Source organism: Zalophus californianus, chromosome 11 (genome assembly GCF_009762305.2).
Source record: "Zalophus californianus isolate mZalCal1 chromosome 11, mZalCal1.pri.v2, whole genome shotgun sequence".
Taxonomy (NCBI): Eukaryota; Metazoa; Chordata; class Mammalia; order Carnivora; family Otariidae; genus Zalophus; species Zalophus californianus.
The window spans coordinates 99445213-99458785 of record NC_045605.1 but is presented as its reverse complement, the minus strand read 5'-3'; the positions used below and the strand labels follow the sequence as shown (position 1 = coordinate 99458785).

At 35.9% G+C, this 13573-nt stretch overlaps 1 protein-coding gene across 1 annotated transcript; it reads right to left on the bottom strand.

Moving 5' to 3' along the window:
- Positions 1–6488: 6488 nt before the first annotated feature.
- Positions 6489–7426, bottom strand: LOC113913835 (olfactory receptor 1052-like). The gene is given in 2 exon segments (XM_035722660.1): positions 6489–7090; positions 7093–7426. Coding segments are annotated over 2 exon segments (936 nt in total).
- Between the last annotated feature and the right edge of the window lie 6147 nt (positions 7427–13573).

Genomic DNA, 13573 nt, shown 5'->3' with positions numbered 1-13573 from the left:
GCCTTGACATCTACGATGAACATAAGCGTGCTGCTCTCTTCTATTTTCTTCATGGCTGACTCAGCAGTCAGGGGGAACTTGATGATGGCATAGTGGTCAAGCTTAGTTCCCCTGGGGGCGCTCTTTGGAGGATATTTTGGCTGCCTTCAGAGAGCAGTGAATTGGGCCATGGGAAGGTAGGTGATGTGCAGACCTTTTTTTGTGGCTCTGGATGCCTTTTAGCACTATTTTCTTGGCCTTTAAAACCTTGCTTTGGCTTCAGCTTTGGGAGGAGCAAGGGTCTTCCTTCTTCATCTTCCATGCCACCTTTATGAAAGGGCCTTTCAACATATTTTAATTGAAATTATTCTGTAAAGAAGAGTTGTTCTTTCTTCTGTGTATTTATTTAGTTAGCTAGTCATACGAATGTGCACTCATTGTAATTACTTTTTCTTTGGGTTATCCAACACTACCATTATTTATTTTGTTGCTCAAATTGTTCCAGGTCTGCTAATGGAACTATCATTGAATTAGCTCCTATACACTTTGCTCTTTGGTCATGCTTTTGTATTTATTGTTTGTTTGTTTTGTTTTGTTTTTTACCTCTTACATTCTGGCAGCACAATAAGCTCCAGGCTCATCTTATATTTTCCTGGACTCAGCTCCAGAGACAACTACTTCTCCAAGGAGCCTTGCCATCTTTTATGGGAGGATGGTATTTGGAGACCAGAATCTGGACTACATACTCTATTTTTACGTGTTCGCCCATATTTTTCCCTTAAGAATATGGCACACATATTTTTGATGCTTTTGAATTTCCAAGTCTCTGTAATTATAACTTTTCAAATGAAGACTCTGTTATAGTTGAAAATGTTTAGATTTAGGAACCATAATTCTGAGTTTATGTCTTGAAATACCATTTACTACTTTATGACCGTGTGAACATTTCTTAATTTCTTTAATCCTCAGCGTCCCCATGTCTAGAAAACAACAATAGTAGTACCTGCCTCATGTGTTTGTCAAGATGAAATTAAATACTATATACAAAATATCTTGTATAATATTGAGGATATACTAGGTATCAATGAATGTTGATATTCATTGATAACAAACAATGAATGTTTGTTTCGTGTCTTTAATATAAATGAGGTTGTAATAACCTATTATATTTATACACCCATGTTTATTAAACTGTTTTCTCCACCATTAGACATTTACATTCATCATGATTTCTCTCTCTTTTTTTTAAGTAATTCAGAATAAACATTAACTTGTTTCCTTTAGTTAAATAACCAGAAGCATTATTTTGGGGCCAAGCTTACAACTTTCATATTAGTGGGAGGTATTCTAGAGTGGTCTGACAAATTTTAATTTCAATGAAGAATGTCCCTGATCATCAAAGTCATCATAACCTTGCCTCCATCGACCACTTATATCTTATCAAATCCCACATATGATAGAGCTCAATAAATCAAAGGTTATTTTATTAGGTATTTATTTCATTATTATGCATCAGGAATACTTCCTTATATCTTTGTTTACTATTTACATCACTTTAAATGTTATTGAAAACCTGACTTCTATAGGTGGCTGATTTTTTTTAAACCGTACTAGATGAAAAACCTCCTAATTTAAAATTTATCTTTATTTGCTCCTCAATATCAAATATGCTGTTACATTATAGGTTAGAAAAACAAAACAAAAAAAAACCCAAAACAGTCTTTGAAATACTTATCGATTTATTAAAGAAGTAAGTATTGCATACCTGCTATTGTGACAATCACTATCCCAGTAATCCTGAAACTATAAAGTTGAATAAGATGCAGTCTTTTCCTTACAGGACTAAACAATTCAGAAGAGGAATGAAGAGTTAAAATAAAAGCTCACAATCCATTATTAAAATACAGTGTGCAATGATAGAACAATGGAGGAAATAAACTAATTTTCTCAAAGATGTTATCAAGAAAATCTTTAGAAAGATGGGAGTTCTTGCTCTTGGCCCTTGAGATTAAAGATAAGTGTAAATTGTAAAAATGAGAGAATACATGTGGCATTAAGGAAAGAATTATGACCAAAACCTTTCTCTGAGATAAGAATAGAGACGCAGTGAAGGGGAGGGAAGCAATGGAAGAAGTCAGAAGACTACTTCAATAGTTAAGGTTTGAGAACATAAGGTCTGAACTGAGACAGCAGCACTGATGATTAATGAAGAAGAGGAAACTGATTTTAAGGGTATTTGGGAACCAGAGTCAATAATACCTAATACAATAAATATTTGAATAAGATAAGATAGATGAATCTAGGCTGACTTGCTAGGTATTTGACTAGTGTGATTGAATGTATGGAAATTAGGTGCAGGGACAGTGGTGAGATTACCTTAAAATGCTGGGTTTTAGAAATTTGAAGGACATTCATAAAAAGAACTATTTTTCTTCAGTGAGATATAAAATGCTCACAAGTCTCAAAAAAGTATGAATGTGTTTCTCAGACTTTTAGTTATCTAATTAGCTTTCAAAACAAATTGCTCTGTAATATCATGTGCAGTTATAAGGGAACGGGACTAAAATTCAGACTGCCACTAATTACCCAACGAGCCCAAACCCATATATAATATACAGTTGCATTTCCTTCTCTTCAGTACTTGGTTTTCTCACTAGAACAGATTATAACGTCCCATTTAATTATAAACTCCTATGATTCTGAAAAAAGAACATGGCACCAAAAAAGAGGCCATATTCAGCTCTTTGAAATTCATAAGTTATAAACTTTTTAATATCCATCAGCACAATATCTAACTGTTGAAGTGGCACTTAGAAGCCGTATACATAATATCTGTCTGATACTCAAAACTGCTCCCTACAAATTCTCACCAAATTCTTGTCCATCTTTGGCTTGAATCTTTCAAGCGATTTTTATTCTCTATGCATCTCCCTTGATCTCAGGATATCATGTATTGCAAAGCCTCATTACATTGAGTTGAAATGTAGTTCCACACAACTTCTAAGAAGTCAAGGTAGTGTTAGAGACACATTTCTTTGATTTTCAAATGCATTTAATTTAAACCTTTTTAAAATTAAATATTAATTTAAATTAAATAATAAACTTTAAATTAAATATTGAAACCTTTTAAATTTAAATATTGTACTCCTTTAAACCCTGTAAAACAAATCTAATCCTTTCTTTTTATAACATTTCTTCAATAATGAGGCAATTATAATGTGTGCCTTGACCTTTTCAATTCCATATCCATCGACATGATATGTTTTTATCAGCATTGTTGCTTTCCCCGGCAAAAGAACTTAAACTGGGACATTGAAATATGTAATATTCACACCTACATATATTAATTCAGGATTGCCTGAGCACTGTTAATTAAAGTAGAACCAAACACCTTAATACCTTAATTTTATCATACAAACTATGTATCTATCATCTATCTATCTATAAATAGGGAGCTTGATATGTAGATACATTTAGATGTCTATAGATATAGATACATACTATCATTAGCACTGCATTGCTAACAGAGGCTTTTAATAGCAACAAAATCAAACATATATCTTCAGGTTGGCTATAGATCTAAAGAAAGAGACTATATGCACTTGCATGCCATAAAATTATACTAAATTACTGCTTTAATTTTAAAAAGCATAACCAGAAACAAGATCATCACAAAATCCAGCAGTAGATAAAGTAAACTTTAGGGAGAACTTTGCTTGGTTAAGATCTTTACTGATTGTTGGAGAAACTATCTTTGTATACAACTAATGCCTCGCTAGATCAGAGAAGTTAATTTTTGTTGCTCTTTTATATATCAGCCTTAAACTATTGGGAAAATTCACTCTACCAATTTATAACTTTTATAAGAAATATTTAAATACATCTGGGCTCTTTGTGGTTTTAATGGTATTCCTAAACAATACTTCTACCTATAATTTTATAATATTTCAGAACGCCAATTTCCATTGATTTCACTCTTTCCATTTGATTTAATATTCTCCTGTTTTCTTGATTTGGTCCAATGACCATGTTTTCAAGTCCTTTTTTTTTTTTAGTAAAAAGAAGAGGGAAATTTATCTCCTCAAATTGCTTCTCAATCAATTTATAATTTGGGGAAAGAAGAGCACAATCACTTATTCTATCTTCATTAATTTTCACATTATGGGTTTTGACTCCCTCATTTATGAAATTTTATTGTGCAGCACATTTTTTATTTATTTCTATGAGGTTATAATAACTAAACTTTTAAATAAACATAATTGTATTGATGAAGGAATTAGGTTTTATACAAGCTTTTGGAAAGTAATTTAGCAAAGTATCAAAATACATTTTTTCCATGTATTTTACCAAAGAATTCCATTATCAGAAATCCACTGAGATGAAAACAATTAGAAAAATAAAGATTTATATACAGACTTTATCATTATGATATAAATTTCTTTATAAAGCAAAAACTCTAAGTATATAACACTGGGAGATGGATACCTGAGTAGGCCCAATGTAGCATTAAATTATAGTCTTTGGTTATGAGATATCCAGAAAACTGTTTACCGCCGCCTAAAATCTCCCTTATTAGGTGATAGTTTTGCTTTTGGAAGTTTGATTATAACAATAACAGTGATTACTGAATAGCTATTATATTAAAATATTTGACAATAGAATTATTCTGGAAGAAAATATGGACTGTATAGAAACAGTAAAATAAAATTTGCTTTAACACATTATATTACATATTTACCTAAATTTAATTGTCAAGCAATAAGAAAAAAATTCCATAGACTTATAGATTTTAACAGGAAAGATTTATTGCTATGAGCTAAATATCATTCCATTTGATAAACATTCTTTTCACACACTCAAAACCATTGTTCACTACATATTGCAAAAATACCATTAGCCAAAGGCAATAACAATGATACTGGACAGAGTTTTTGATGTATAGCTGAGTAAGCAGAACAATAAACACTATGTGGAATAATGAACATAAGCAACATGGGGTTCTAACAGTTATTTTGTTTAAAAAACTATCAGCATTTTCAAGTGGCTGTTTCATGGAAGTTTCCTAAAGGTTGATTTTAAGTGAATTCCAATGTAATCTGATATGACAGAGTGTCTTTGCATTGCTATTTTGGTATTTCTTTTAAACTGACATTCGGAGTGTCTGGCTGGCTCAGTTGGTAGAGCATGGTGCTCTTGATCTCAGGGTAGTGAGTTCAAGCTCTATGTTGGGGTGGAGCCTACCTTAAAAAAAAAAAAAAAGTATTAAACAACTGGCAGAAATGGAATTGCCCTAAAAAGGAGCCTGTGGAGGGGCACCTGGGTGGCCCAGTCAGTTATGTGTTTGACTCCTGACTTTGGCTTGGGTCATGATCTCAGGGTCATGAGATCGAGCCTTGCATCAGCCTTCAGGGTCAGTGGGGAGCCTGCTTAAGGTTCTCTCTCTCCCTGCCCTCTGCCCTTCCTCTCCTGCTCGCACACTCTCTCTCTAAAAAGAAAAAAAAAGAGGTTGTGGAATTATTTTTAAGTTAAATATTCAATTGTAACAGTTCTAGATAAAAATGTCATACAAGATACACACAGGGAATTCTATTTGTTTCTTAAAATGGGAAGAGGGCTGAGTGCAAGTATATATGGATATATGTGTGCTTGAAATCTATCTTTCAAACGTTGATCTTCTCTGGTCTTGGGTGAGCTTTTAACTCCATTGATCCTTTATTTTCTCATCTGTAAAATAAGTCAGCTCCTCTAGAGTTGTAAAGAAGGAAAATTTAGTGCACTCTCTGTAACCGATTTTCATTGAGTTAGTAGGGATTCAAAATAATAATTTGCAAATGTAAGGGATCCAAATTATATAGTGGCATAAAATTATTTCCAACTAGAGACACTTGGGATTCAGTTGATCATAAAGAGAGCTTTTCAGAGCTTCCCTTATTTGACTAAAAGCAGAAACCTCTAAGAGTGAGGCTGCTATAACTGCTCTCTCCCTGGGGTGTTTTCTCCCAAGAAAGAAGACAGAGAAGACCACTAGCCCCTGTATAAACAAGCAATATCACAAAATTTCTTATCTCTCCTTTTTTTCCCTCAGAAGCCTGTTTGTTCTTCCTATAAAAACTTTTCACATACTAAATTATATTGAACTCTAATTATTGAACAAGCTACTTTTTTTTGCATCTTATATACATATGAATAAACTTTGCCTATTCATTTGTTAATCTGTCTTTTGTTAGTTTAGTTCACAGGTCTTCAAACAGTAAACCTAGGAGGATGGAAGAAATGTGTTTCCTCCCAGACAGAATGTATTGAATGTGTATATGTATGTATCGGCATACATACATAATATATATATATATATATATATATATATATGTCTGTGTGTTTCCAAAAGCCAATAATGAATACATTTGAAAATATCATTTTTTTTCTCCAGCAAATCTCACAGGTATTTAACAATACACCTGCCTGTAGAATCAATAAACATTCCTTAAAAGTTTCTTCTTGAAAATTCACAGTCACTGAGCAAATATTTTTCTCAAAATAATTCTTTTCATTGCCTCTTTGGCCTCTGTGTTTCTCACACTGTGTATCAGGAAATTTAGGATTGGCAGCAAAAGAGTATAAAACACGGAGAGGATTTTGGCTCTATCCTGTGGGTAGTTAGAGCTGCTCCCCAGATAAGTAAATATCACTGTTCCATAGAAGAGAGCGACTACCATTAGGTGAGAAGCACATGTGGAGAATGCTTTATATCTGCTCCTTGTGGAGTGTAACTTCAGGACAGTGAGGAGGATTCCCAGATAGGAACTGACCACTATCAGAAAGGTAGTCACTGATGTCGTGCCAGAGAGGACAAAGAATAAAATCCTGCAGTACCGGGTGTCAGAACAGGACAACTGAAAGAGCAGTGGAATATCAAAGAAGTAATGGTTGATGACATTGGGCCCCCAGAAAGACAGGCTGAGCAAGCCGCTCAGGTGGGTGAGTGAGCTAGCAGAACCCACCAGGTAGGACGCAGTTACCAAATGGACGCAGAGCATGCGGCTCATGAGGCCTTTGTAGGGAAGTGGGTGGCAAATGGCGACATAGCGATCATAGGCCATGGCTGCCAGGAGGAGCATTCGGTGGTCAGGAACATGCTGAAGAAGGAATACTGAAGGAAGCAACCTCGATAGGAGATGACTTTCTGTCCTGTTATGTAGTTCACCAACATTTTAGGAATAAAGACTGAAGAATAGCAGAAATCCAAGAAAGCCAACGGGCAAAGGAAAAAGTACTTGGGGGAATGCAGCTGCGCACTAGCCCAGATGACTGCGATAATCCAAACATTCCCCACCTCAGTGGTGAAGTAGATGGAGAGAAACAGCACAGAAAGGACAACATTCAACTCAGGGCTATTGGTCAGCCCCAGGAGAATGAATTCTGTTACGACACTGACATTTCTGGTGGCCATTTGGGTGTCCCCCACTATGTGGGATCTGCAGGGAACAAGAAGACAATGAAAATAACTGAAGTATAGTGTAAATATATGCATTCAATCAACTAGCATCTTTGAAAAGCACAAGGTCTTAGTTAACAATCACAGTCCACAGGAAATTTCAATTCTCTCAAGTGTGAGAAATCAGCCTGGTAAGAGACTTTGGTTGACTCAAAGTGTCATCAGGGGGTGTAAACTGACATTATGCACCATGAGAACCTTGGAGGAATCAAAACTCTCTTGCAAAGGCTCAGAGGAATGTCGGTTTAAGAGTTTAGGAGATGGATCTGGGGTAACGGTATATTCCACATTCCAGAACACAAGGCAAGGATTCTGTTTTTGAGGAAAAACATCCCTTAACAAAGAACACAAAAACTCAATATGTAATGGGTAAATTTCTGAGACATCTGGCAAAACTACTATCACATCTTTTTAACTTAGACAAATAGAACATGACATGTGTTACACAATAATATACATACACAGTATAAACATGATTAAATTTATAAACTATCCATAAAAATGGAAAATGAGAATTAGGGATGTCTAGAATAGAGAGTGAAAAAACAGTCAATCATATTATAACATAACATTACTTCTTTGTTAAAATTCACTTGTTCTGGGAAGTCGTTCTCTGCTATTCCAACAGATATTTGTCATCCCACTTTCTGATATCTGAGAGCATTTATTATCCAATGGTGTGGATCAGTCCATATCAGGTTCTTTTCATTAAGATTGAATCAAGAAACTTTTCAATATGTTTGATCCCTGCAGTCAAAAAAATCTCAAGTCTAATGTCAAGGACAATGCATATACTTTTGGTACATTAGATCATGTGTGAATATGGATTTTTATCAAGAAAAGGGTTATTAAATTAATTTTATTTTAGGCTTTCTCATATAATCCAGATTACATGAAAAATAAGATTATGATAGCTGGTACATTAGGGAAACTCAGGATTAAGTAATTTTGGAGGAAAGTTTCTTCAATCCAGGATTTATAGGAATACATGATGGACTAATACACTTTGGGAGTTTCCAATAAAAGAAATAAATATAAAGCATGCTTCCTATTAATTTGACAATTGAATCTATTTTCATTGAACATTAATGAATATGGTGTTTCATAATCCAGGCTCTGGTAATATTTCCCTGATATTGAATAAAAAGTGAGAATGACATGGTTTTGGATCTCTGCCCTTTACTCACAGTGTGATATAAAGTTATTTAGTAACAATTCAAATGTTGCAAACCTGGGGACCAGATTGCTTTGATCATGTTTACTTTACTGAAATGCCAGAGGTGAAAAAGAAGGACGTGTTCTTTTTTGCTCCATTAAACTGTGATTTCATGTCTAAGTCTTAGTTTCTAGCTTAACTACCATTTCACCTATGAATCTTTCTCAGAAGATAGTTGTGATAATTAAATAAGAAAATACATGAAAACTGGCACAGCCCCTAAATGTTTGCTGTATAGTCAAAGTAAAACAAATAAGTAAAACAAACAGACACCAGACTGTCTATTGACATACTGGACAAATGGCTTTTGACTAAAGTACTATTTTGGATCTTTGGTTTTTTTGTTTGTTTGTTTCATTTTGTTTAGATAGCTTTGCCTGCCTCCCTTGACTTTAAACAAACCAATTTGTTACTTTAACTATGAGTTCCCTCTTAAGCCACTGATTTTGTATTTGTTTCTTTGATTTTCAATTAATAAGTAGTAATTTTCATCTGCACTGCCTTTTCATGCCATTTTTCTTTTACTGTAAAGTCAGTTATATACAACAAATTAATCTTTGAATCTAAAAATTAGCTCTGGTAACAGGGCCAAAAATCACCACACTCTCAGATTTTTTTTTTAAATTTTTTTATTGTTATATTAATCACCATACATTACATCATTAGTTCTTGATGTAGTGTTTGTTCCATGATTCGTTGTTTGTGCATAACACCCAGTGCTCCACGCAGAACGTGCCCTCCTTAATACCCATCACCAGGCTAACCGATCCCCCCACCCCCCTCCCCTCTAGAACCCTCAGTTTGTTTTTCAGAGTCCATCATCTCTCATGGTTCGTCTCCCTCTCTGACTTACTCCCCTTCATTCTTTCCCTCCTGCTATCTTCTTCTTTTTCTTTTTTCTTAACATATCTTGCATTATTTGTTTCAGAAGTACAGATCTGTGATTCAACAGTCTTGCACAATTCACAGCGCTCACAATAGCACATACCCTACCCAATGTCTATCACCCAGCCACCCCATCCCTCCCACCCCCCACCACTCAGCAACACTCAGTTTGTTTCCTGAGATTAAGAATTCCTTATATCAGTGAGGTCATATGATACATGTCTTTCTCTGATTGACTTATTTCACGCAGCATAACACCCTCCAGTTCCACCCACGTTGTTGCAAATGGCAAAATCTCATTCCTTTTGATGGCTGCATAATATTCCATTATGTATATATACCACTTCTTCTTTATCCATTCAACTGTCGATGGACATCTTGGCTCTTTCCACAGTTTGGCTATTGTGGACATTGCTGCTATAAACATTGGGGTGCACGTACCCCTTCGGATCCCTACATTTGTATCTTTGTGGTAAATACCCAGTAGTGAAATTGCTGGATCATATGGTAGCTCTATTTTCAACTGTTTGAGGAACCTCCATACTGTTTTCCAGAGTGGCTACACCAACTTGCATTCCCACCATCAGTGTAGGAGAGTTCCCCTTTCTCCACATCCCCGCCAGCATCTGTCGTTTCCTGACTTGTTAATTTTAGCCATTCTGACGGGTGTGAGGTGGTATCTCATGGAGGTTTTGATTTGGATTTCCCTGATGCTGAGCGATGTTGAGCACTTTTTCATGTGTCTGTTGGCCATTTGGATGTCTTCCTTGGAAAAATGTCTGTTCATGTCTTCTGCCCATTTCTTGATTGGATTATTTGTTCTTTGGGTATTGAGTTTGATAAGTTCTTTATAGATTTTGGATACTAGCCCTTTATCTGATATATCATTTGCAAATATTTTCTCCCATTCTGTCAGGTGTCTTTTGGTTTTGTGGACTGTTCCTTTTGCTGTGCAAAAGCTTTTTATCTTGATGAAGTCCCAATAGTTCATTTTTGCCCTTGCTTCCCTTGCTTTTGGCGATGTTTCTAGGAAGAAGTTGCTGCGGCTGAGGTCGAAGAGGTTGCTGCTTGTGTTCTTCTTTAGGAATTTGATGGACTCCTGTCTCACACTGAGGTCTTTCAACCATTTTGAGTCTATTTTTGTGTGTGGTGTAAGGAAATGGTCCAGTTTCATTCTTCTGCATGTGGCTGTCCAGTTTTTCCAACACCATTTGTTGAAGAGACTGTCTTTTTTCCATCGGACATTCTTTCCTGCTTTGTCAAAGATGAGTTGACCATAGAGTTGAGGGTCCATTTCTGGGCTCTCGATTCTGTTCCATTGATCTATGTGTCTGTTTTTGTGCCAGTACCATACTGTCTTGATGATGACAGCTTTGTAATAGAGCTGGAAGTCCGGAATTGTGATGCCACCAGCTTTGCTTTTCTTTTTCAATATTCCTCTGGCTATTCGGGGTCTCTTCTGGTTCCATACAAATTTTAGGATTATTTGTTCCATTTCTTTATATAAGTGGATGGTATTTTGATGGGGATTGCATTGAATGTGTAGACTGCTCTAGGTAGCATTGCCATCTTCACAATGTTTGTTCTTCCAATCCATGAGCATGGAACGTTTTTCCATTTCTTTGTGTCTTCTTCAATTTCCTTCATGAGTATTTTATAGTTTTCTGAGTACAGATCCTTTGCCTCTTTGGTTAAATTTATTCCTAGGTATCTTAGGGTTTTGGGTGCAATTGTAAATGGGATCGACTCCTTGATTTGTCTCTCTTCTCTCTTGTTGTTGGTGTATAGGAATGCCACTGATTTCTGTGCATTGATTTTATATCCTGCTACTTTACTGAATTCCTGTATGAGTTCTAGCAGTTTTGGGGTGGAGTCTTTTGGGTTTTCCACAACAAGTATCATATCATCTGCAAAGAGTGAGAGTTTGACATCCTCTTTGCCGATTTGGATGCCTTTGATTTCTTTTTGTTGTCTGATTGCCGTGGCTAGGACTTCTAATACTATGTTGAATAGCAGTGGTGAGAGTGGACATCCCTGCCGTGTTCCTGACCTTAGGGGAAAAGCTCTCAGCTTTTCCCCATTGAGAATGATATTCGCTGTAGGTTTTTCATAGATGGCTTTTATGATATTGAGGTATGTACCCTCTATCCCTATACTCTGAAGAGTTTTGATCAAGAAAGGATGCTGTACTTTGTCAAATGCTTTTTCTGCATCTATTGAGAGGATCATATGATTCTTGTTCTTTCTTTTGTTAACGTATTGTATCACGTTGATTGATTTGGGGATATTGAACCAGCCTTGCAGCCGAGGGATAAATCCCACCTGGTCATGGTGAATAATCCTTTTAATGTACTGTTGGATCCTATTGGCTAGTATTTTGGTGAGAATTTTTGCATCCATGTTCATCAAGGATATTGGTCTGTAATTCTCCTTTTGGATGGGGTCTTTGTCTGGTTTGGGGATCAAGGTAATGGTGGCCTCATAAAATGAGTTTGGAAGTTTTCCTTCCATTTCTATTTTTTGGAACAGTTTCAGGAGAATAGGTATTAATTCTTCTTGAAATGTCTGATAGAATTCCCCTGGGAAGCCATCTGGCCCTGGGCTTTTGTTTGTTGGGAGATTTTTGATGACTGCTTCAATTTCCTGAGTGGTTATAGGTCTGTTCAGGTTTTCTACTTCTTCCTGGTTCAATTTTGGTAGTTGATACATCTCTAGGAATGCACCCATTTCTTCCAGGTTATCTAATTTGCTGGCATAGAGTTGCTCATCATATGTTCTTATAATTGTTTGTATTTCTTTGGTGTTGGTTGTGATCTCTCCTCTTTCATTCATGATTTTGTTGATTTGGGTCCTTTCTCTTTTCTTTTTGATAAGTCTGGCCAGGGGTTTATCAATCTTGTGAATTCTTTCAAAGAACCAGCTCCTAGTTTCGTTGATCTGTTCTACTGTTCTTTTGGTTTCTATTTCATTGATTTCTGCTCTGATCTTTATTATTTCTCTTCTCCTGCTGGGTTTAGGCTTTCTTTCCTGTTCTTTCTCCAACTCCTTTAGGTGTAGGGTTGGGTTGTGTATTTGAGACCTTTCTTGTTTCTTGAGAAAGGCTTGTATTGCTATATACCTTCCTCTCAGGACTGCCTTTGCTGTATCCCAAAGATTTTGAACAGTTGCGTTTTCATTTTCACTTGTTTCCATGAATTTTTTTAATTCTTCTTTAATTTCCTGGTTGACCCATTCATTCTTTAGTAGGATGCTCTTTAGCCTCCATGCATTTCTTTCCAACTTTCCTCTTGTGATTGAGTTCTAGTTTCAAAGCATTGTGGTCTGAAAATATGCAGGGAATGATTCCAATCTTTTGGTACCAGTTGCGACCTGATTTGTGACCTAGGATGTGATCAATTCTGGAGAATGTTCCATGGGCACTAGAGAAGAATGTGTATTCTGTTGCTTTGGGATGGAATGTTCTGAATATGTCTGTGAAGTCCATTTGGTCCAGTGTGTGTCATTTAAAGTCTTTATTTCCTTGTTGATCTTTTGCTTAGATGATCTGTCCATTTCAGTCAGGGGGGTGTTAAGTCCCCCACTATTATTGTACTGCTGTCAATGTGTTTCTTCGCTTTTGTTATTAATTGCCTTATATCATTGGCTGCTCCCATGTTCAGGGCATAGATATTTACAATTGTTAGATCTTCTTGTTGGATAGACCCTTTAAGTAGGATATAGTGTCCTTCCTCATCTCTTATTACAGTCTTTGTTTTAAAATCTAATTTGTCTGATATAAGGATTGCCACCCCAGCTTTCTTTTGGTGTCCATTAGCATGGTAAATCGTTTTCCACCCCCTCACTTTCAATCTGGGGATACTTTGGGTCTAAAATGAGTCTCTTGCAGAGAGTATATAGATGGGTCTTGTTTTTTAATCCAATCTGATAGCCTGTCTTTTGATTGGGGCATTGAGCCCATTTACATTCAGGGTAACTATGGAAAGGTATGAATTTAGTGCGAC